The sequence below is a fragment of the Manis pentadactyla genome, chromosome 8, assembly GCF_030020395.1.
Source record: "Manis pentadactyla isolate mManPen7 chromosome 8, mManPen7.hap1, whole genome shotgun sequence".
Lineage (NCBI taxonomy): Eukaryota > Metazoa > Chordata > Mammalia > Pholidota > Manidae > Manis > Manis pentadactyla.
In genome coordinates this window covers 59506681-59531224 of record NC_080026.1, presented here as the reverse complement: position 1 = coordinate 59531224, position 24544 = coordinate 59506681, and the positions used below count along the sequence as shown (strand labels likewise).

Genomic DNA, 24544 nt, shown 5'->3' with positions numbered 1-24544 from the left:
GATTAGGAACAAGAAAAGATACCCACTCTTACCACTGCTCTTCAACATAGTACCAAAGTTCTAGCCAGTGCAATAAGGCAAGTAAAGGTAATAAAAAGGATACAGATCAGAAAGAAAAAGAAATCCCTACTTCCACATGACATGATTATTTATATGGAAAATCCTAAAGAATCTACAAGAAAAATCCCAAACCTTCTAGAACTTATAAATGAATTCAACAAGTTTGCAGGATACAAGATAAACATACAAAAGTCAACTGTACTTCTGTATACCAATGACAAACATATGAATACCAAAATTAAAAATACAATACCATTTATAGTCATGCAAAACAAACGATATACTTCAGTATAAATCTAACAAAAATGTACATAGCTTGTATGCTGAAACTACAAAACACTAATGGAAAAAATCAGAGATGTAAGTAAATGGAGAGATATATCATATTCATGCATCAGAAGACTCAACATAGTGAATATGTCAGTTCTCCCCAAATTGATATACAGGTTTAGCACAGCTCTTTCCATCAAAATTCCTTTTTGCAAGACTTTTTGTAGACATAGACAAGACGATCCTAAAATCTACATGAAAAGGCAAAGAAACTGGAATAGTTAAAACAATTTTGAAAAAGAAAAAAGCTGGAGGAATCAGTGTATCTAATTCTGAGACTTATTATACTGCTATATAACTAAGAATGTATGGTATTGGCAGTGAGATTACGCAAAGATCAATGGAAGAGAATAGAAAAACCAAGCACAGGCCCACATAAACATGTCCAGCTGATTTTAACAAAGGTGCAAGAGTAATACAATGGGGAAAGGATGACTTTTTCAACAAAAGTTGATGGAGCAATTGGACACACTGGCAAAAAAATTAAAATCCTGGACATAAATCTTACACCTTATAAAAAATTTTAATTCAGAATGGATTGTCAACTTAAATGTACTATATAATTTTGCAAAACTTCTAGAAAAAATATAGAAGAAAATCTCTGGGATCTAGGGCTAGGCAAAGAATGGTTACATCCCCCATTGTGATACATTCATACCATGGAATACATCAAAAGGAATGAACTATTGAAACCTGCAACAACTTGCAAGAATCTCCAAAGAATTATGCCAAGTGAAGAAAAGCCAATCTCAGAAGGTTACATATTGTATGATTCCACTCATATCATGTTCTTGAAATAATAACATCATAGAAATAGAGAACAGATTTGTAGTTGGCAGGGTTTCATGGATGGGTGTGGAAGGGAGGTAGGTGTGGCTATAAAGAACAGCATGAGGGATCCTCATAAGGATGAAACTGTCCTGTGTCTTGACTGTATCAATGTCAATATTCTGTATGTGACATTGTATTTATAGTTTTGTAAGATGTTAGCATTGGGGGGAAAAAAGAGTACAGGCAAGATTATTTCTTACAAGTGCATGAGTGTCTGTAATCATCCCAAAGTAAGTTTAATTAAAAAAAATAGAACTCAAGAGCCAAGAATTGCTCTTTCCTTTGGGGTCTGACCACCCTTTCCACAAAAGCAGAATTAAAGAGCTCCCATATTTCCAGAATTAGGGGAGGGGTGGCAAATGGAGAATGACAGGAGCTACAAAGAACCCCTCCCAGCTGCCAGCTGCCTTATACCCCAAATATCATCATGCTGTCCATGAAATGGAAAGTATGGGCCAGAGCAATGGCACTGGGGGACCATGAAAGAAGAGACGTGTCTGAAGTGTGTGCACACAGAGCGTGTGGTATGTGGGGATCCCAAAAAAACACGAGAGAGCACCCTGAAGTTAATCAGGGTTAGGGTTCCACACAAGGAGTACAGGCCATTCAGTATGGTGCCAAGGGTCACTGTCACTGACCGCATGGACAGTGCCCATTCAACAGATGCCCATTTTCAGTTCACCAGATTTTTTCAGAGAGGCTGTGGGCCTTGGACAAAGCTTCCCCAGAGTGTTTCCTCAAATACAATATGAGTTATCATTTAGTGAGCATCCTCTGTGCCCAGGCACCAGATTGCCTACTTTACAGTCCTGCTGAGTCCCCTCGGTCCTCTCCACGGCACAGGGCTGCTATGTCTATATCCTAGCTGGAAGCCGGGCTCTGGGGACAGCAGGGAGGGCCAGGTCAAGCCCAGGCTTCTTGCCCTGGACCACGCTTCTCCCTGTCTCATCTCTAAAAGCCTTCATGCTTCCACTGTGGGAGGGAGGAATTGCCCCATCTCCCAACACCCACCTCAGCCTGAGAAAGAAAACAGCTTTCAGCCCAGAGAGTCCAGCAGGTATTTCTGGGCCAATTAAATCAGAGAGGCTAATAATTATTGCTAATGTGTAATTGGTTTTAAAATCAGCAGACTTGCCTCTCTCTGGATGACAACACTTAAATAGCAAAATGCCCCATCCCAAGGGGTTCTTGTAAACCATGACTGAGGCCTTCTGCAGCTGCAGCCGCCTTCTGTCAGTTCCCTCTTGAAAGCAGTGGCTCAGCTCTAATTGGCTGCTGGGAATAAATATTTACGGGACTGTGTAAACGGAGGCATCTGCTTCAGAAGTCTGTTCACAGGATCTCCACGCGGCACCCAGGAAAGCCAGTGGGCTCGGGAGGCGGGGCTCTCTGAGCCGGCTATCCTTCTCCTACAAATTGACAAGTGCTGTAGTCTTCCAGACTCAGGGCCGAACATCTAATTAAATTCCGGACCAGATTAACGGTGTTGGCTCCTCCTGGGTTCAGGAAGGCCGCAGCTTGGCGGCTCGGCAGAGAAGGAGGTCCTGAGAGGATGCACATACCTCTCCTGAGGCCGGCCCTGAGTCCCTCCCCTGTGTATCTCAGGCTTAGGAGACAGATTCCCCTGGGGTAAGACACAGCTCTACCACTGACCACCTCTAAGTGTGGGGACTTCCTCAACCTGCGGGAAACACAGCCTCCTCCCCACCTCTCAGGCTCTAATGAAGACTTAAAGCCACAAGGGGCAGAAAGCACACCAGACAGGGCCCTGCACTGAGGGGGACCTTTATTCACAGCAGCCACTGATATCTGGATAAATAGGCCCAACCTGGGCTGCAATAGTTTTGGTATTCTTAAAGGAGCTCTTGAGTTGACCCTGAGGTCGTCAGCCAGACTGTCACACTGATCTTAACGCACCTGGGTTTGCCTTCAAGTCCTGCTTGGCAGAGGGAGCCCTCCTGGGCTGTGACAGGCAGAGGGTGAGGCCCCCAAATTCCCTCAGGACTCCTTTTGACACACTCCTCTGGTTTTATCCTGTCCACTCTCATCCTACGTCTTCTGCTTGTTCTAGTCTCCTCACAATACCAGGACCTCAGGAGGGTGCTCTGCATTGGCTGTGACTGATCAGGCTGACAGAGTCCCGCACCACCTCTCAGTGGGCTCTGTGTGAGAAGCACAGTGTGAGGGCTATGGGATGTGGGGAAACAGGGCACAGAGGGACAGGCTTTGAGGTAGGCAGCTGGCTTCACCACTCGTGGGATGTGCCATGCTGGCTCTTAATGGGCCTCCCTGAGCTCCATCCTCTCGATGTCATGGCTGAGGGTTGGGCTGAGGAGTCTGGGAGCTCACGGAGGGAGCCATCCTGGCTGGAGGGCAGAGTGGAGGATCAGGAGCCCTCTCTCAAAGCAGAGAGAGCTCCTGACATCGGTTGCCCTGCTGGGCCTCAGTTGACCCTATGAAAATTTGGAGGCAGGTGTTTTAGCTCAGGTGCCTCAGTCCAGACGTCCACCAGGACAAGAGGGGCTTGCTCAGCCTGCCTGACAGCACCTGCCTGGCCCCAGAGCCCACGGCATTGTTCTTTGCCCTGGTCCCAGGAAGGAAAGTGGATACCCTGGGACTTCAACTGAGATGCTCTGAAAAGTTTACCTGCTCCACAGTGCTGTGATGCTGCAATGGGCCAAGAGACCCCCGGCCTCTCAACCACAGCCAGGCAGCCACACCTGCAACCAGGAGAGTGGCTTCCCAGAGGCAGAGGATTTGGAAGCCCTGTTTACAGTGATGACCACTGTCCCTGGGTCCCTCACTGGCACTCCCATGGCCCCTGCTCCAGTGTCCCTGGGTGGACTCAGCCCTCACCACTCTCCTTTCTGCCTTTCTGAACCCTTCATGTCTCCTGACTAGTGACACTGGTACCCTGTCTCATTAACCTCTTCTGAAAGTGTTCCATTCACCTTTTGCCACAGCAGGAGGTGGTACCCTGAGGGGTGCCCTTCCCTGTACCCACCCCCAGGGGGCTGTGGTTTTCCTTCACACTCACACACCCAGAGCCAGGTCAGGCAGGCGGCTTCCTTCTCCCTGTTTCTAGTCCTCAATGACTCCTCTGCCCTTTCCCTTTGGAACCACAGCTGTTAGACACTGACCTCTCCCATCAGAGCCCTCCTTCTTGCTGTGCTGCCCTGACTCCCTCAGCTCCCTATCATGCAGATGTGGCTCATCTTCTTCCTCCCCATCCTGACTCCAGTCACTGTGCTGGCAGCTTGAAGGGCCATGTGGATGACCCAGCCCACTTCCTCCTCTCTCGGCCCCTCAGCCTCCTGTCTGAGAGTCCAACCTCAGCTCCCATGTGCACAATCACGCCTGGAACTCATTGCTCCCAGGAACTGACCCCTCTGAAACCTCAGTTTCAAGTGCTCAGCACACTCTTGACTCTCTGACTCCTGCTTTGTTACACACTATAAAATGTGTTACCCCCTGACTCCTCCAAACACATTGGCCGCTGCCTGTTTCCACTGTCTGTCACTCACCTCTGTCTTTCGCTTCCCTCCTGTTGTGCAAGGAATTGTGTCCTCCCAAAATTACTAAACTGAAGCCCTGCCCTCCAGTACCTCAGAATGAGACTGTGTTTGGAGGTGGGGTCTTTACTGAGGTAAGTAAGGTAAAATGAGGTCATAGGTTTGGCCCTAGTCCAACATGACTGGTGTCTTTATAGAAGAGGAGATTAGGACACAGACACACACACAGGGAGATGGCTTAAGGACAAAGTGAGAAGACGGCATCCCAAACCAAGGAGGGTGTCTCGGAAGAAACCAGCCCTGCTGGCACCTAGATCTTGGACTTGAGCCTCCAGAACTGGGAGACAACAAATGTCTGTTGTTTAAGCTGCTCAGTCTGCGGTGTTTTGTTACGGCAGCCCCAGCAGACTCCTACACTTACCCACTCAGTTCAGACTCCAACATTATAACCATCCTCTTGCCACACCTTCCCCCTCTCTCCCTAAGTTATACTCACCAACCTTGACTGGACCAGGTGACCCATGTTCTCCTTGCCTGAACCTGAGTAGCTGCACATGGTGTGTGTGTGAGGGTGGCAAAAATATGCTATTAGTTTCTTCTTAAATGTATGATCCCAAGCCTTCAAATGTGACTCAGCCAAGCCCAAATATCTCAGCAAGTTTCCTGGGTAAGTTTTCTTTCCATTTTCCAAGAGGCTATTTCATCTGATCTCTTTGTCTTCACAGTCCCAGCCCTGCCTCTCGAAGCTCATGGCCATGGCTCTGCAGATCTGAGACCAGCAGCCACCCTTTGGGAACTTTCTCATACCCCCACCACTATGGCCATAAGTCCCATAGACCTCAGGCCCAGGTTTCTGTTTTCTGTTTTTCCTGTCCCAACCAAAGGCCTCTTATACTCTGGGTTCCACCTCCTTTTGCCTTTGCAAAATTTCCTCCCACCTCTGCATTTAGCTCCTTTCTCCTCATTAACAGTTTCTCTTACTGGATTACTTCCACGTACTTGTCTACATATAACCATGCACTTGCTTTTCCTCCTAAATCACTTCCCTTGACCCCTATCCTTTTCTAGCAACTCCCCCATTTTTCTGCTCCTTTTCAGACCAAAATGTATAAAAAGAGTCATCCATACTTACCGATTCTACTCATTGACCGCCTCATCAGCCATTTCTTCATGCTGCTGGATGGCTTCCATTCCTTCTTCCTACTACTCTGGTCTGACCTTTGTGAAGGTCACCAGGCACTGAGGGTTGCCAAGCCCAGAGTCTCCTCTCTGTCCTGCTCTTCCCTGTGTTCCCAGCTGCATTCCACACAGTTGGCAGTTCCCTCCTTCCCTCTTGGATCTTTATGACTCATCTCCTGGTTTTCTTTTGACTTCATGACTTTCTCAATCCTCTTTGCATTTTTCTCTACCTGACCTCCAATGCCCTGTTCTTTTGTTTCCAGATGATCTCACCCAGGTCCATGACTTTAAATATCACTTATATGCTGATGGCTTTCAAATTTATGTCTCTGTACCGACCTTTCTCTTCAGTTGCAGACACATAGATCTAATGTGACATCTCCATTTAGATGACTCAAGGCATCTCCAACCTAACACTGCCCCATTCTGTAGCCACTTCCCCTACCTGGTTCCCATGTCAGGGAATAGTTCCACCGCCTCTTCAACTGATCAAAATTGAAGCCTAGGAATTGTCCTCACTTTTCTTTTCCTTTCTCTAAGGTATCTGGACCCCACCCATGTCTTTACATCTTTGCTCTCAACTCTAGCCCCAGTTGCCATACTCTTTCTGAAATTATGTCCTGAATGGCTTTCCTGCTCCCTTCCGTGGTCTGGGGCCAGTCAGTGAGGGGGCTCTGTGGAGGACTGGTTTCCTGCTACGCAGAGGACAGTGCTAACTGAATTAATTGGATTTCCAAAGGAAGGCGCGTGCCCTTTTTTCTGTCACACTTCTCTCAGAAACAGCACTTCCATTCAGAAAGCCAGATCAAGTGCCATTAACAAATTAATTCCGATGAGCACAGCCCAAGCACTTAGACCTGCAGGCAATCCCCGCCAGTCCTGTAGGGAGACAGCTCGGGCCTGGGTTGCTAATAAAGTGGAAACCGTACTAGAAGCAGAGGCGATTATTTTGGTGCCTGTCTCTGTCCCTGGAGGGGACGAGAGTGGGATTTGATTACACCATGGTCTCCTGAGGGAATTAACTCACTTTCAAATAGTAAGTTACTGATTTCCCAACTTGGTGGTTAGGTCTGTGAGAACAGGGTGAGCTCCCACACCTCCCTGTGGTTTGTGCTGCCCCTGATTTAGGACTGAGCATTCCGCAGGTGCCCAATAATTGAATGAAAGAATAATTAATTGGTAGGTGGGAAATGAGTCTGGGGCCCAGTATCATTAGTAATGCTTCATTGCTTCATTTAAGAAATATAATAGGGGCTCTACTGTGTTTGACACATCAGATTCAGAAGTTAAACCAAACAGATAAGGCCCTGTTCTCTTGGGCCTTTGTAGATGATGGAAGGGAGGCAGATCATCAGCACCAATCAAGCAAATAAAAACCTGGTTTCAGAGAGTGAGAAATGCAATCACAGAGAAAATAGGATAAGGTGACAGAATGTGCTGGGGGGCGGGGTGGGTGGGGGTGCTGCTCAAAGGAAGCTTGAGGCCATCACACCTGAGCTGAGCTCTTTGTGGTGCAGTCAGCCAGCCCTGGGGGAAGAACTTTCTAGGCAGAGGGACCAGAAAATGCAAGTGCCTGTCTTCAGAGAGCCAGGCCCCACCACCTTCTCATTTTCCCAGTGTACCCAGAAAGCTGGGTGGCTCTCTGTATGGAGCAGGACAGGTCCACATGTCCCTGCTGGGCTATAGGCATTGGCCATGGTGGGTAGGCCTGGCTGGGTGCTAGCCTTCTCTCCTACCCCTTTTTCAGGTCACAGGGATTTGCACAATTCCCACTGCTTCCAAAAGTGTTTCAAAAGCCTCTCAATTGGAAAGGCTCCCTCCCCTTTCTGAAAAGCCTGGAGAACTTCTTTGCAACCTGCTGTGCCCATTGCCTTACATGGGTGGACATTAGTGTTACTGTGTATTTGAATCTGCTTCCCTATGTCTCTCTTTCCCTGCTCCTATCCAATGAGTTGCTCAGGGGCAGGGGCTTCATCCTCTCTGCCTCTCACGCTCCCCAGGCCTTCAGCTGACAGACACTCAGGGAGCCTGAATGGACACCTGGCCAAATGAAAGTCCGAGGGGCAGATGGAGGCTCACAGAAGTCTTGTCCCTCATCCCAGAATGTCCAGTGTGGTCAAGAAAGGAAGGCACTCTATGCAGCTCCTGGGAATAGGCTTTGGGTTTGCAAAGAAGTTTCCAGAAGGATGATTAAAAAATTTTTAGACTACTACCAGCTTTATTATGGAAATGCTTGGAAACGTCCATCAGAGCAGCAGCCAGCCAGAAGAAAAAGGTCAGCCTGAAGACGAAAAATTTTGGGATTGAGAGTCCACATGAAGGAGGCAGCCAAACACCCTTGAAGAGGTGGGCTCCATCCCAGATCCCATCCTGATAGCTCTCCCAGTGACTCAGACCCTGAAAATGGGTACTACTCCTGCCTACCTGTAAAACACAACTGCTTAATTGTGGCCAGCCTTCCTGTAGCTCAAAATTTTCCATCCCAAAATATTCCCAGACATTCCAGGATTGCAGTGCTGGGCAGCCTCACCCAGAAAGCTAGGCTATTGTCAGATGAAATACAAGGGTACAAAAGGTGTCTTTAGTTTGAAGGTGCCTTGGCTGACAGCAGGACCTGCCATCAGGCCCCGAGTTGGAGGGAGGCCTGAGCTCCCCACGCTGTGGCAAATGAGGATGAGGCATGGCGTCCAACCCTGGAGGGAGGAAGCCAATGGGCATGAGGGTGAGATGAGCGTGGAGACGTGCTGGGCACTGCTGCTAACCTTTCACGAGGACCGTCCTGGCCTCAGCCCACTCGCTCCTCCCTTCTGACGTCAGCAGGCCGATTGGAGGCAAGCGTTCATCCTCGTTGGAAGCCATTTTGACTATTTTTCTCAACTGAGTGAACAGATCCCCCTCACTGAGACGGCGGAAATTAATGACAACATCCAAGACAAAGAACTGTGGGGGAAACAGGTCAAACACGTCACTTGTGGCAGCCTACCCAGGCTGTCAGGATTCACAAGGCTTCACACCTGAGCATGGGTGGGGGATGTTCGGGCTCAAGGTTCTGGGGGGATGTAATGGTTCTGAAGAGTCACTGTGGGGGGACCAACCCAGTGCTGTTGGCTGTGCCGGACCCTAGGCTGCCCCAAATCAAAGAAGGCCAGGTTAAACTTAGCTAAAAGAAAACTTTCTGTGGTTCCTGGTTCACATTAAACCATTATGTTTGTGTGGAATTGAGTATAAACTGGTACAACTGCTGTTGGAAGACAGTTGTCTAGCAAAACTAAAAATGTGCATATGCTATGATTCAGCAATTGCTTTTATAAATATATACTTTAGCCCATGGCTTACAGAAACATATACCCTCGTGGCCCAGAAGACATATAAGGAATGTGCATATAGCCTTGTTTGCAAGAGCAGATGGTAAAGAGAGCCAAACGGTCTCTGGTAGGGGAACAGCTGGGTAAGGTGCAGTATACTTATCCAGTGCATGTCTACTCAGCAGTTAAAAGGGATGAACTAGCTCTAGAATCAGCTACAGGGATAGAGCTCAAACACACTGGTGAGTGGAGAAAAAAAAGCAAGTCAGGAAATAACATGCAGAGGAAAATTAAGGTGGAAAACCAACACGCAAAATACGCTGTGCGTAGGTGAACACAGAATATGTGTACCTGCATGTACCTTGTATGTAAGGCCTGAGAGCTGTTATTCAGTAGCTTTGAAGCCAGAGCTTTAGGCTTTTTAAAGCATCTTATTCCAGGCGCAGGTCAAGATCCCTTTGAGCTGGTTGACATGAGTGGCTGGTCCCATGCTCTGAGCAGTGCACATGCAGCTTGGTTCAAAGCAGCAGCCCTGAGAGCATTTCTGCAAGGGATGGTTACTGCAGGGTATGGAGGCTGGGAAATGCTGGGTTTGACTTTTGAATGAAAATGGAGAAAGGTTCTCATTTTATGGCTATCCAGGGTGTCAGGTGGGCTTCAAACCTGGGAACAGCCAACCTCAGATGGCAGACTTTCACAGAGGTCCCAACTTAGACTGAAAATGTCAGAGGAGCCCAAGAAGAAAATATTGTAGAACAAACACCAGGGAAGTCCCTGGGGTGGGTGTCAAACTTGGGTTTTAGTTAAAAAGAACACAAAACAGCTTTTTGTCAGATGAAATATTTGTGTGCAGCCTCAGTCTACAGAATACAAGGTCTGGTGGGTACTGGTGAGGCATCAGGAGCCCTCACACTCAGCCTGTCCCCGGGCTCCCATGGGTCCTTGTCAGCTCCCTGGAACCCAGTCTGAAGACCTGAGCTTCAAGGGATGGAGTATGGGCTTGTGGCATGGGTCGGACCTAGGATTCCTTCTCACCCTTGGAAGAGCACTTACCCTGTCTAATTCTCATTTCCTCACCTGTCAAATGGAGATCCCAAGGCCCACTGTGTGAGGCCATTGTAAGATCAGATGGGATGAATGGGTGTAAGTGCAAGCCTAGTGCCTGGACATGGAGGTCCTGACAGTCAGGCCATAATGCTGTCTGTCTATGCTTGGTCTCCAGGAAGACCGCTGTTTGGGGGACTGCATGTGGAGGGGCTGAGGCCATATGGGGTCTTATTAATGACCCTCCACCTGACCTGGCTGGTCAGGGCTGAAATGGGAGCCAACTGAAGGCATTCTCAATGGATGACTCTCCTGGTTCTTAAAACCCAACCAGTGGAGAAAATGGGACTGACTAGGAGTCAAGAGACCCAACTTTGGGGCCACCCTGCCCCAGCTCACTGTGTGGCCCTGGGAGGAAGTGGGGGCTGAGCACGCTTGAAGAACCAGGAAGGCTTGAGTAGGTGTGCAGCTCTCCCAAAGCCTGAGAGGCTGTAGAAGCAAGGGGCACCTACCTGGTTGCAGCAGGCAACGATGACGTGCTCCGGCTCAGGCATGACGCTGCTCTTCTGAGTCACCAACGTGTCCTGGGTGTGGCCAGGAAGCCGGTAGGAGGAGAAGAGCCCATAGTATTGCTTCATGCAGAGGGGCTGGCCTGACAGCTGGCCCTTGGCATAGTCGGTAGGGATGGCGTGGCTGGAGGGGGAGAGTGGGGAGCAGGGCAGGAGGCAGGGAAACAGAATCGATCCTTCTGTAATTTGACTGGCAAAGCAGGGCACAAAACCCAGAACTGCATTTCAGTGGCCCTCAAAGAGCTCCATTCCCCACTTTTTACAGTCGTGGAGCACCCCACTTCCACTGCCCATGAAAACCCTTGGGGTTTTCTCCGGCCTCTCTGCCGGTCCCCCTCACCCCTGCCGCAGGCCTGACACCAATGGACAGGAGCAGCCCTTGCCATTTTAGCCCTCTGTGCCCTCGCTGATGCTGCTCTTTGCTTGGCATGCCTTCACCTGCCCCTGTGCTCCCCTCAGTTGTTTAGAAAACTCCTTCCACTCCTTTCAAGAGCCTACTTATTCATCACCTCTTCTAGAATCCTGTGAGTTCAAAAAGTTCTCTTTCTCCTGTGGTCTCACTCAGTTTGTTTTGTGTCTTCCCTTTCCCTCCTTCCCACCCCTCCCTCCCTCCCTCCCTCTCTCCCTCCTTCCCTTCTTCCCTCCCTTCCTCCCTTCTTCCCTTCGTTATTCCCTCCCTCCCTTCCTTCCTTCTGCCAACAAATGTCACTGAGCTCTCCTCAGTGCCAGACACCATTCTGGGATCAGGGGATACAGAGGCAAACAAGCCAAGAGTTTCCAGTCTAATGGGGGCAGGTCCCGGGGTGACAACAAACAGCACACTGGCAAGTGGGAGGCTTTGAGGCAGTGGGACAGGTGACAAGGAGGAGCACCCTGGACAGCGTCACTGAGGACCAGACATGTGAGCTGAGCCCTGAGGGTAAGAGGCAGCCGTGGGAAGAGCTGGGGCACAGTAGGCGTCACATCTATGCTGCTCAAAGTGTCCCCACAGTGGGACTGAGCTGTCAGGACTAAGCCGTGACAGGGTGAGCGTGGGACCCCAGAGGGAGCTTTCAGAAACTTATATGGTCACTTGACAGAGGAATTTTATGTCTGTTGAACCTAATGATAAAACAGGCAGTCTCATATTTTGTACCTTTGTACCATTTTTCTACTAATTCACTTTTGTAGTGTTTTACAAATATTTCATAAAATTAAAAACTCTACTGCTGTTTCACCACAGATCACTTGAGGAACACTGGTCTAAGGAGGAAAGGAAGCCAGTGGGGCTGAAGCCCAGTAAGCAGGCTCGGAGTGGGGAGGCCATTCCCCTCAAGAGCAAGTAGCAAAGGTGAGTTCCACATCGCTCACCTCCACCCTGCCTCCCTCCCCACCTTCTTGTGTGTTCTCTAGATTCCTGACAAAGGCTCGTGTGCACATAGAAGGTTTGGAGGGAGGGGGCATTTGAAGAGATGCAGATAGTGCTCAGCCCAGGGAAAGGAACCACTCATGGTGGGGCCAGTGGGGGTAAAGATCATCCTGACGCTGGGGGTGAGGCATCCCCAGTCCCAGCGTGTCCCAGTATCAAGGCCCAGCCGTACAAACTGACAGGGTAGGAGGCAGGCGGAGTCCCCCTGCTCTGTGACCGGAGCCAGGGACACAGAGCTGGGAAGAGACAAGGTCCCTGCCCTCTGGAAGCCCCTGTTGAGTATGGTGGGGAGACTGATGGACCAACAGGCTCCACCAGAGCAGGGCTCCCCTCCCCAGGCTGGGCCCAGCCTACCTGTCCAGCAGGGCCTTGTAGCTGAGCACACCAGAAATGAGGTTGGCTGCAAACCTGCGGAGAGAGATGAGGCCTTAGCTTCTGTCTAGGCCCAGCCTCACTCCCTCTCTCCAAGCCACTCGTCCCTTCCTCCCTCTGTCTCTCCCAGGCTATCTGACACTCAGCAGACCCAGGCCTTGGGGGTGACTCATCAGATGGGGTGCCTGCCGCTGCCTCCCATCTGGCCTTGGATTGGAAATGTTCCTGTGGAGACAACCTGGAGGGGGTCGGGGGGAGAGGAAACTGGAAGGTGAATGAGAAGAAGAGGGAGAGGAAGCCAGGAGAGGACACAGAGCAGATAGGAGAGGAGAGGGATGGATGCTCAGGGGTGGGGGTCTTCCTAGCCAAGGCCCTTGCTGGGTGGGGCCAGACTGGGCCAGGACCACAGTATTTTGAAAACCCATCTCCAGGGAACAGTAAATTATTAGGCCCCTTGAGTGCTAATGAAAAGGAAAACAGGTGTGGGAGGAAAAAGGCACCAAAGAATTGTGCCATGGGACTGTGTCATCTTAACTGTCCATGGATGATGAGCCTGACTTAATTGCATCAGGAGGAAAATGCCCCCTCGGATGCAATTTTAGGAACTGTTTTCAGAAGCCATTCATCCATCTGCACACTTCCTTCTGCCCAGGGGGACCCAGGCTGCAGGGGAAAGGGGATGGCTGTCCCAGCCAGCAGGCTAGCAGGTTGGCTGGGCTGATCTCAGTGAGGAAGAAGTGGGTGGGGGGGGTCTCCCTAGCATAGCTGAGCCCTGCCTCTTGTTTCTGTCTTCCCTCTGAACAGTCCCCACATTGGGCCACATGTGAGTTCTGAGACCAGAGACTCAGGTGTGGCTCTGAGAGGCTCCTGCAGGGAGACCGTTCCTCCACCCCACCCTGGGGAAGCGGCCCCTCTATTGTCATCACTGGCCCACAGGCCATTCCAGCGGCTCAGTGAGCTCTGAAATTGCAGCAGATGGCACAGGCTCTGGCGGCAGCTGGCAGGAAGGAACCATTTCTACCCACTCAGACCCATTTAGAGCTGGGGGCCAGGGGGAGCCGAGGCCAACTCAGATAGCCTGGGCAGCGTGTCCCAGTACCAAGGCCCAGCCTCACGTCCTGATGGGGTAGAAGGATACAGGCCTCCTCCCAGAGCCTGGGCCAGGTCGACTGCCGTGCGGACACATGGGGGCCATGACCTCTACTAATGCTCCTCACCCCAAATAAATGCATTCTGAGGAAGACTTTGTGTTTGTGTTTGTTACTCACATGCAGCCTTGCCTAACCTCCCTTCTGGCCCCCTGACCTGGAGGCCATATTTTAAGGGGCATTTGGCCTCAAAAAGCTCAGCCAAGGCACAAACTTTGGCTGTTCAATCTTGGTGCTGTGGCCAGGCCCCCTACCCCGGGGGAACAGACACCCCAGCTGCAAACCCAGGAGCACAGTGGCCTCACCTCAGTTGGTCATTGGTGTCTTGGAAGCGCTGTTGGGCAAAGACCACAGCTGGGCTTGAGTTGACAGGTAGGGCCAGGCGGTTCCTGAGATACATGTCATTCAGCCAGTACTCAGACACCTGCCAGGGAAAGAGAGAGGGGCCCCTTAGCTCCAGTGCTCCCACCCCCCAACAAGAGCACCTTGCCCATGGAGAGCACTGGCCCCATACTGGCAACCCCAAGGGACAACTGGGACACTGCACTGGGCCATGGACTTGTTTCATTCATTCATTCATTCATTCATTACACAAACACACACTGGGCCCCAGTTATGTGCTGGGACTTGTGTGTGCCCCAGCCCACCGTGATTCTCCTCCACCTTTACCCCATGCTATCTCCTTTCTTCCATCCCATTTGCCCATCCTGGTTGATTGGTGCCTCCTCCCTGTCCCCTGCCCATCCTTATGCATGTCCTGTTCCTGCCTTTCACCCTCTCTGGTTCCCTGACCTCACCTCTATTTTCTGCTGCCCCATTTCTGGTCCCTGTCCTTGTCCCCATCTGTCCCTATTTCTGTTCCTCACTGTCCCCCATTCCTGGACCCCATCTGTCCTCCATCTCTATACCATGTCTTTCTGTTACCCCATCTTGGCCCTGTCTGTCCCTCTCGGTACACACCCTTATCCCCCATCCTACATCTCATCTGCCCTCTATCCTTGCTCCTTGCTGTCCTCATCTCCCCGCATCTTTGTCACCTACCTGCCCCTTGTTCATATCCCTCTGTCTCCTTGTCTTCTTCCTGGCCCCTGTCCTGTGGGTCCATTGTCTGCCCCCCAGTCTTCCTCTTCCCAGCAACTCTTACCCAGTTGGCTGTCTTCTCCTGCCGTTCTAGGAGCTTCTGCTGCAGGGTCTCCCCAAGGCCGCCAGGGGCCCCAAATTGCTGCACGATGGCCTGGCTCTTCCTGAACTCCTCTTCAGGCACCAGGTGCTGCATGCACCGCAGGTAGGTGGCTAGGGTCTGCTGCAGTGGGGGCACTGGGAGTTTGGGCAGCCCCTGGAAGAGAGGATCCTCAGGTACTCACTGTGCCCCTCCTTAAGTGTGGTCCAAGCCTGTCCCAGGTTAATGCCATGTCTGCCCCCACCCACCCCTATCCTTATTCCTTCTCCCGGGTCTCTTCTGTTTAAAGGCTCAGCTCAGCAGGTTTATGAACTTTGGAAGCTTCTGTCTGCTTTCTCTGGTATCCCAGCCCTGCTCACAGGAGGAGAGAGAGTACAGCGGAAAAGACCTTGTGTAGGCACCAGACAGATCTGTGTTGAAGCTCTGGCCCTGCTTTGACCAGATGTGTCATCTTAAGCAGATCAGTCTCCTCTCCTATAAAATAGAAATAATAACCTCTGCTTCTCAGAGAATCACACAGATCATGGATGTGAGTGCTTATAAACCATAAAGAATGGGTCTAAGATGAAACAGTCTCATTATTGATATTGGCTGCTGGTCACTTTTAATTTAGGAATTGTTTTCAGTTGGAGCTCCAGAATCCAACTGATCTCTGGACCCAAAGGGTGTGACTTTCATGGGGAAGATCTGGACAGGTAAGAGAGAGAAGGAGGTGAGTTCACTGCTTGCCTGAATGGCAGGATTCTGTAAGATATTTCCTGGGAAGGTGACTCATGCCCTGGCTCTTTAGTAAATCCCTCCGGGTTGTGAAACCCTGGAGGGGTGCTCTGCTCCACGGGGGCCTGGGAAAGGGATTTGGCAGGGAGTGTGCAGTGCTGGGCTGTCTTCTTCTCTTGGCCTCTCCATTCTCAGCTTCCTCCTCTATAGGACTTAAATAACAATTCCTACCTATAGTGGGGTGGGGTGTGGGGGGAGCACAGAGAGACTTAAGCAAGAGAAACAATTGGCTCCCAATAGATACATCATAAAATGATGTAATGTCCTTACTCTCCTTATTCCTAATCATAATCTCTGGGGGTTCCCAAAGTGTGGAGAGAGCCTGGGTAGAGACAATGTGCTCCCTGTCCAGGCCTGTGCCTTCTGCTGTGTTCACCCAGGGATCTCATGCGTCTTTCTCCATTTCATGGCTTAGCCTGGGCAGGAAATTTTGTCCATTTACAGGTGAGGAAACTGAGGCCCAGGGAGTAGAGATGCTAATCCAAGGCCATTGAGCAATTTGGTGGCAGAGCTGAGACCTGGAATCAGTCTGTGTCCCACATCTGTCTGCTCCTTCCTCCTAGACTTCCCCTCCTTTCTCCTGAGCTCCCTTTTCTATTCTTTTTCCTTATTCCTCACTGAGCTGGTCACAGTTGGAAAACAGGACTTTTCATATTATTAATGAACACTTACAGAGTTGATGGTAGTGGGTTACCTTCTTTCAGGGCTTTGCCCCCTGTTGGGTTGTGGGGTGTGCACTGCAGAGTGAAAGGGCCCATGGAAAGCGTGCCTCTGTGCTGCTGGGGCTGGAGTCCCCTTACCCCAGCAGCCTGGGGCAGACAGGGACAGGGTCAATGCATTGATGAATGAATGGGGGTCCTCTACCTGCCAGGGCTCTAGGGTTCACTGACCTAGTGGGGAGGGTGAAGGGTGCCAGTGCCAACTATGGGTTGCTGCCCTGGGAAATACTTGAGAGTGGGTCTGGGAAGCATTCCAGATTGCCCAGCCTACTCCATGGAGTCAGGTTCGGGCTCTCTACCCAGCTGCTTTGGACCCCTCTCCCTTCTCTTGTGGTCCAGGGATCTGTGTGGTTGGTCAGTGGGCAAGCAACCGCAGAAAACCCAGCTCAGCTGGTGGCTTTGCCCAGAGTGCCAGCAGGCCTGGCTGGAGGTCCTGCTAGCAACAGGCCACCCTTCTTTGGGGCTTTGCATACCTTCAGCTGGTACCTGCTCCATAGCTTGGGTCACCATGGGTAAAGAAGAATGGGGCCCGTGGGGCTCCTCCCTGGGCTCTCACTGGTGACTAACTCACTTTTATTAAAGAAGGTCTCTGGACCCTGGCGTCGCAGGTCAATATACATTTTCTGGGTAGTTATGTGAGCCAGGACCTGGGCCAGACTCAAGGAGGATGGAGAGACAGAGCCTATTCTCAAGGAAGCCACAAGCCAATGAGTGGGATATGCCGTGGACCAGATGCCACAACAGTGCTTGTCAGCTGCAGAGGTCAGGACCATGTAGTGAGCAACTTCATGGGACAAGCCCAGAAGTTCTGATTAGGGTTTTAAATAAGCCCTGGAATGTGGGGCTGGGTATAAGGAGGTAGCCAGAAGACAAAGGTGACAGAGGGACCATCGTTTCAACATGTGAAGATCAGATGTGTTCCTCTATCGCTCTGGCAGGTTGGCTGGGGTGGGAAGGGAGGATGGCTGCCCAGGGAGGGGTGGCACTGTCTCAAGCCAATGGGGAAGATGGTGAGTGCCTGAGGCTCCAGTGCCTACCTAGTGACAGCAGCTGGGGCTGAGGTGTGACAGGGCTTGGAGTATAGCATTCAGCCTTCCCCTAAGGCAACTCCACTGGGCTCAAAGTCATTGGAGGTGGAACTTTGGATGGGGTAAAGCCCTGGGAGAAGAGAGTACCTGGCCCAGGTCTAGAGCTCTTTCTGGCCTTGGGGGTTAGGAAGGGTGGCTGCATTCCCTCTGCACCCCCTGAAGCCATTCTCAGCTGCTCTAGGCTTTCCCAGGCTCTTCAGCAGGCCTGAAGCAGGGCTGGGCCTTTTGCCCATGAGAGTACAGAACTGGGGACCAGGCAAGTGCTGGGGGACAGTCCCACTCAGATGATTCTGGATTTGTTACAAGCAGTGGCACGTAAGTGGAGAGAGCAGGGATGAAAGAGAGGGCTCCAAAATTCACTCACAGTTTCCTCCTCACTGCTGGGACTTGTTGTTGCCATCTTATGGGGGGCTTTTTCCAGAATGGGCATCCTGGTGACTCCTGGTTGGGGAAACCGAGGTGCAGACCTGGGGACCAAGAAACAGGGGGTCATCAACACAATAGCCACATAGAGCTGCCATGGACCCTTCACTTCCCACAGCCTCACACTCCGTCCCTTCCCTGTGAGGAGGCCAGGCTGGACGTGGGCCCAGTGTACATGGGGGCCTCACTGTAGGCTTGGCCCCAATCTCCTGACCTCCAGACCAGATTCTGTGATGACAGCATCCTCTCTGAGTCCCCAAATGGGAAAGAGTGACACCTGAAGTGAGCCTTCAGCTGGTACCTGCTCCACAAGACTGCTGTCACATAGGTCCCCCTGAGTTCCCAGGCAGTGTGGGAGGGAGTACAGTGGGCTTGCCCACCCCAAATCCATGAAGGGTCATTTGCAGAGCACTTGTTTTATTCCTGCTGTGATCCAATAGATCTGTGCTTTGCTGATTAAAATCTCTCTTTCCTGCTGGACTGTGAGCTTCTCCAGGGCAAGACCATACCTGTCACGTATGTTCAGTGTTTTATCTCTGGGACCTAGCCGGGTGCCTGGCATGAAGTAGGTTCAGTGTTTAGTAGCTAACTAAAAGAAATGTATGCATGAATGCATGCATGAATACATGACCCTCTGAGGCTCTGGTCTCCACGAGGCACTTTGGGCTGACTGGGGGCCTGGCCCATGGCCCAGGCAGGAGGACCCTGGGTCCTGCCAGGTGGGCTGCAACTTGGGCAGTCTAGGGTCTGCAGGCTCCTAGTGTAGGTGGCATGGGAATGCTGAGGGAGGTGGTACAGAGAAGCTGGACAGCCCAGGCCCCAGGGGGCCACCTGACTCAGCTTGAAGATAGGTGGATTAATTTGAAGGTGCAGTAGAAATGAGCCAGGTCAGGAGGGGCAAAGGCTCATTTATAAGGCTTGTAGGGCCAACTTCGACCCTCAGAGATCCCCCTAAGCAAAAACCTCAGAGCCACACATCATGATTCCAGTTGTCCACCCCCTGCTCTCTTACAAGAGCCCAGAACAGATGCTCAGCCCATGCCACCCCATCCGCACCACCAGGCAAGCACAGCTCCAGAGGGGGCTGGGCACAGGCACGGTGGACCCAAGCACACAACCTCCAAAAACCTGAATGTGCTGGGTGCAGGGGTGGAGGGACTTGGGGTTGTCTGGCTGAGCTGGGCAGAGAATGTAGAGCCCTGGTGAAAAACACCAGCACCCACTTGGGTTTTCCAGAATAGGTGGTACCCAGAACCTTCAGTGCTGTGGAGCAAAGGCTGCTCTCGAGGGACCGCAGGTTAGGGTCCACCCCAGTTGCTGTGGAGGGCTGAGGGGGAGGGGAGGGCAAAATCAGGTTAGTAGAGCCCTAGAGATTGTGTCTGAGACCACCTGCAGCCCCGCCATATCTTGGAAAGGCAGCTGAGTCTTGTCTCATCTCTTGGGGGCCAAAGAAGAGGGCCTGGACCTGGCAGGCTAGCTGCTCTTCCTCCTTGGCCCTTGGGCCAGCGCTACGAGGATGGATGTGTGTATGTATCCCTGTCTGTTTAGTGCCCTGCAACCCATGCCGCCACTGGCTGGGCTCCGGAAGGTTGCCAGGAGGGGTCTCTGCTCTGCCCCGGAGACCCAACCCCAGCTTGGCCCAGGCACCACAGCATCACAGGCAGTCTATGCCCTGTAGAAACTCCCTGGACCCAGGCCCATACTTGCCAAACGTGGCCCTTTCCCACCTGCCGCCTCTGGAAGAGTCGGAGAGGGGAGGGTGCGAGCTCGCACTTCAGAGCGGTCGGGTAGGGTGAGACCTGCTGATTCCCCACTGGGCCCAGAAAGCGCAGACCTTGGTACTTAGCATATAGGGGTCCAAGAGAAGTGAGGCCACTCACGCGAAGCCGCGGAGCCTGACCGTCAAGCCTCTCCAAGGCTTTACCCCTAACTTCTCATCGTTCAGCTCCCAGTGCCCCTGCCCCCAGGTGGGAAGGCATTAGAGCCAGGGAATCCCGCAATCTCCTGGCGGTCCCCCGACGGCCGCTGCTGTTCGGGACTCGGAGGACTCCGTGGGCCCTGGGGCTTCTCCGCCCCAGCGATGTCCCTGGATGGAGCCTCCGGTGCCGCGCTCTGCTCCCTGCGCTCCCTTCCTCGGGCCGCGCTCCGCGCGCCCCTCTCACCTGCTCTTCTCCGCCCTGCTGCCTGGGCCGCCGCCCCACCGCACCAAGCAGGACTGTGGCGGGAATGCGAAACGCCGGGGATCCGGAGGCGCGTCAGTTGTACCGGAGTCGGGGCTGCCGCCTCTGCCGGTGGTAGAGTCTCCGACGTTTCCGAGTCCTCGCAGCCGCCCGACTGGCTGCAGGCAAGCCGGCCGCGCCTGTCCTCTCCTGCCTCCAGTTCCTCCTCCCTCAGCCCCACCCCTGTCTCTGTTTCTCTCTCTGGCTGTTCTCCATCCCTACACCCTCAACCCCCTCCCGTGCCGCCGCCTTAGGCGACACCACCTCCCAGCCCCCTGCCCCAGCTCGGACAGCTTCCCGGACGAGTCTGGGCAAGAGCAGTGGAATCCGGGCCTGAGAAGGGCGTGCAAAACATTGCCCCGCCCATGCCCATGCCCCCCGTCCCCGCGCTCCCCAACCCCATTATTCTAGCCGCCACTGCAGCCGCAGATCCCTGGAGAGGGCTGGGTCTGGGGAAATTTGTGCCCTGCCCACTGTCTAGGTGAGGTTCAAACCCTGCTACAACTGCTTTCAAAATTATTATTATTATTATTAATAAAACCTCTTTGATGATGACTGCGAGCCCTCCCTCTTTTTCTGTTCCAGCCCCATTCCTGCTGGCTTTAGGAAGTGGGGGAGATACAGACCTGGGAATGCTTAGAGACCCACGGCCAGAGAGACTCTCCTCCCAGACAAAGCACTTCCTCTGCCTCCGCCCCCAAGTTATAGATCCTTACTGCAAGAACACACACACAGACCCCCACGACAGCCCTGCCCAGACAGACACACACACACAGCCACACATGCAGAGGGCGGAGGTGCACACACCGTGAGTGCAGACCTCACAAGCACTGTGTAATAAATACACAGGGAATCCCATCCCCGCGGCCTCTCCACACCAGAATCTGAGGATTCTGGGCCTTCAGCAGGCCACAGACTGCAACAATTAGAGTGGTGCACAAATGCCGGCTTGGGGCTCTGGGACCCACACTCAGGTGGGGAGATTTCTCTGACAGCCCTGAGTGGCTGCTTCCATTCAGGATGGAGTTGGGGTATTGTAGGGGTGGGGTATTGACACCAGCTCCCACACTCACACCCTCCCAGTTCCAACTCAGTCACACATTGCCCAGACACAGCAGACACACAGACAGCTGTTCCCCAATTGTCCTGGATAGAACCTTGCTGATGAGCACACACATCACACAGAGCGTTTTCAGAGATCGGACCTCTGCCAGGGGTACCTCAGTCCCTCCTCTTCTTTGTGGTCTGGAAGGGCAGGATGCCAGGCTTGTAGGGCAGCTCAGTCTCTGAGCTCCAGCTGATGCAGGGCGTGTCCTCAAGGGTCTGAACCTAACAGACTGTGAGGGAGCGGGTCCTCAGGCTCCCTGGGGCGGTGCCCTGGGGCACTGCCCTGGGGCGCTGTGCTGGGCCTGGGAAGGCGGGGCTTGGGGGGGTGGGCCTGTGCACCACAGCGTGTCTGTGGCTGAGAGCCTTTGTTGGGTTTGCTTCTTTAGCATCTCTTTTTCCAGGTAGCCAAAGAGCCATAGGCTCCCAGTGAGCACCCTGCCCTCAACCCTAAATTGGGGCTAGACCAAGCACCTTCCCCTAGGTCCTGGCCTTGTCCGGGGCTGCCCACCCACCATCAGTAAAGAGACTTGGTGTCAGACAGATATGGTTTATTGATTCGGGCTAGAGGCACCGTGGTGCAGTGGGCCAAGTTGGCACTGGGAGGAACGGAAAGTAGGACAGACAGATATAGTGTGGCTATCTAGAAAGGGGAGCCCCAAGGTGGGGGCCCACACACCTCTTCATCTGTGTCAGGAGTGCATCACTTGGCATGCCTCGGTGCTCCATGCCCCATTGGAGAAAGGGGGAGGGTCATGAAGAGGGGACTTGGGCAGGGGAAGAAAAGACAGGGGAGGCACTGGAGTACTCGCTGGAGAGGCCAGGCCTTGAGCCTGAGCTGGCCAGTGCACTCACACAGCAGCCACCTTGACCTGGAAGATGGAGAGTGGGTGGGTTGCCTAGAGGAGGAGCCGGGCTGCTAGCTGCGGGTGTAGTAGTCATTGTAGTCGTCCTCGCACTCCTCAAAGGGGCCAGGTGGACTGCAAGGTGCCCCATCCGGGTTGGACACTGGGCGGTCACGCAGGCGCATGGCATCGTACAGACCCTGAGGGGACTCATCCAGGAGGACGTCGCGCTCAGAACGGGAGCGCGTCAAGAGGCCCACATTGCGCAGCAGCAGGAGGATGGGCGCATAGAGCAGGTTGGCCAGACCCATGCCAAGGCTAAGCTGCGCAAAGCCGAGCGAGTGCACGATATGGCCCGCCACTATGGGCCCGAGCGCATAGGCCACGGAATAGGAGATGTCAGCGATGGCGTAGACGCTGCCATAGACCGAGACGTGGCGCACATCCACAAGAAAGGCGAGCGTGGGCAGCAGCGCTGTGTCCACCAGCGCAATGCCGAAACAAAGGCCGCAGAGAGATATCGCTAGTGGTGGGAAGGAGCGGCAGGCGGGCACCACACATGAGCTGACGCCGATCACTGCCAGTCCTAGTGCCCCGTACAGCCACTGCAGGTGAGGGTAGCGCGCCGCCAGGCGCACGGTGAGGTAGACGCCCAGCACGTGCGGCACAAAGGCGGGCAGCCAGGCCAAGCCCATCTCCCACTCAGACGCTGCCATCGTGCGCTTCATCCACGTGGCGATAGTGGGCTCAAGGAAGGCGAGTGGGATGTTGCAGGTGGTGAGCGCGCCGGCCACCACGGCGATGTAGGGGTCCAGCATGAGGCGGTGGATGGGCGTGCCCACCGGCAGGTTGGCTCTTGCCCGTGCCGCGGCCGAGAAGGGCTTGGCCACCGCCAACAGCAGCAAAGCGTCCAGCAGCGAAATGGCGGCGAGTACCAGAAAGGGCACGCACTTGCCTGCGAACTGGTAAAGGAAGCCCCCGAAGGGCGGTGCCACTAGACTTCCGAAACTGATGAAGGCCAGAGCCACGCCCAACGCGCGACTGCGCTCCGGCTCCTCGGGGTACTTGTCGGCTATCATGGCAATGCCCGACGTGTCTGCGAAGGCCGAGCCCAGGCCCTGCAGGCTGCGCGCCGCAAAGAGGGTGGCATAGTCCTCGGCGAAGGCGAACAGCACGGTGGAGGCGAACATGACGCCCAGGCCGATAAGCAGCGGCACATCGTAGCTCATGCGGTCGATGAAAGGCCCGCTCAGGGGGTTTACCAGCAGCTGCAGGATGGCTTTGGAGGCAAACAGCACCCCGATCTTCACGTCCTCGCTTTCCGTGGGATAGCGGGGCCGCAGGGCAGGCCTAGCTGGCTTCGTGGCCGTCGTGGGAGATTCTGAGATGTTGAGGGTGCCGACACTGGCATTGGTTGGGATAGGCGGCGACAGCGTGGACACCCATACTATGGGGGCCTGGGTGGGTTTCTCGTTGTCTCCACGCATGTGGGCGATGTAGTCGGGCACGATGGGTACGATGACCATGTACAGCATGTTGTCCAGGAACAGCGCCACGCACACGATGACCAGCACCAGGCGCCGCTGCCGCCGGGGCTCCTGCAGCGCCGCGCCCATCGCCTCCGACAGCTTGGAGGCTGCCGCCCGGGTCTGGTCCGCTGTCGCCTCCTGTTCCATTGCCCCCACCCTGCCGATTTTCCGGTGACACTTCGCTGGAGCTGGGCTTGAGCGCCCTGCAGTGCAGAGACCAGGGCGCAGAACGTCGGGGGCGCGGTCCGCGTGGCGCAGCGCCCCCAGTGCCTCAGGTGGCTGTAGGGCTCATGGTAACGGCAAGGACCCTGTACCGGCTAGGTGCCGCCGCTGTTCGGAGACGCTCACGGGACTCGCGGCCGCTGGGCTCAGGGGCGGTCCGAGAAGGCGAGAGCGCAGAGAGGCCGGGGCCGGAGGCTGAGCGCTTTTCGCCTCAGGAGCCTAGAGCTGTTCCCGCAGAGCCGAGAGGCTGTTCGCGGGGGCCGAGGAGCACGCTGCTGCCTACCGCCCACCGGCTCGCTAGCCCCACCGCCGCTCTACCCTCCCCTCGCGTCGGCTCCTGCCTCCTCCGCCGCCGCCTCCTCTTTTTTCCTTTCCACTCGGGGCTGTGACGCGGTGAGTCTCGGCCCCCGAGTGGTGCCCGGGCCACTTGCGTCGTTCATGCTAATGCGACGTTGGCGGGGCGGGGGCAGGAGGCGGAGCGCGGCCGCGCGAGGGTCCCCTCCTCAGATGCGCCGGGGCTGGAAGCCCTGGGAAGAGGTCTTGATGCAGAAAGAGTCCCGGCAAACCCCTGCGGGTGGGTGCGCCTCACGAGGAGCGGGCTCTGTCTCCCGCACAGGTTGGGCCCTAGGTTCTAGGGGTCCGAGCCGGCTCTTTCCTCCCTCACCCCTGGAAGGGGCGCG

At 53.7% G+C, this 24544-nt stretch overlaps 2 protein-coding genes across 2 annotated transcripts in view; both read right to left on the bottom strand.

The window, feature by feature from the left end:
• CHAT (choline O-acetyltransferase) overlaps positions 1-20380 on the bottom strand; it is a 49627-nt gene extending 29247 nt beyond the window's left edge. The window contains exons 1-7 of the mRNA XM_036927200.2: positions 20108-20380; positions 17887-17989; positions 14903-15094; positions 14064-14182; positions 12593-12646; positions 10774-10954; positions 8675-8852 (exon numbers count right to left, since the gene is read on the bottom strand). Coding sequence (XP_036783095.2) covers positions 8675-8852; positions 10774-10954; positions 12593-12646; positions 14064-14182; positions 14903-15094; positions 17887-17952 — 790 coding nt within the window. The 5' untranslated portion in view covers positions 17953-17989; positions 20108-20380. The remainder of the gene's footprint in view (positions 1-8674; positions 8853-10773; positions 10955-12592; positions 12647-14063; positions 14183-14902; positions 15095-17886; positions 17990-20107) is intronic.
• Positions 20381-21811: 1431 nt separating this feature from the next.
• On the bottom strand, positions 21812-24207 carry SLC18A3 (solute carrier family 18 member A3). The gene has a single exon (XM_036927206.2). The coding sequence runs from the start codon at positions 23787-23789 to the stop codon at positions 22188-22190; it is 1602 nt and encodes a 533-aa protein (XP_036783101.2). The 5' UTR covers positions 23790-24207; the 3' UTR covers positions 21812-22187.
• Between the last annotated feature and the right edge of the window lie 337 nt (positions 24208-24544).

Excerpts from the sequence above, each read along its gene's own strand:
- SLC18A3 (XM_036927206.2), bottom strand. The coding sequence starts at position 23,789 with ATGGAACAGGAGGCGACAGCGGACCAGACCCGGGCGGCAGCCTCCAAG.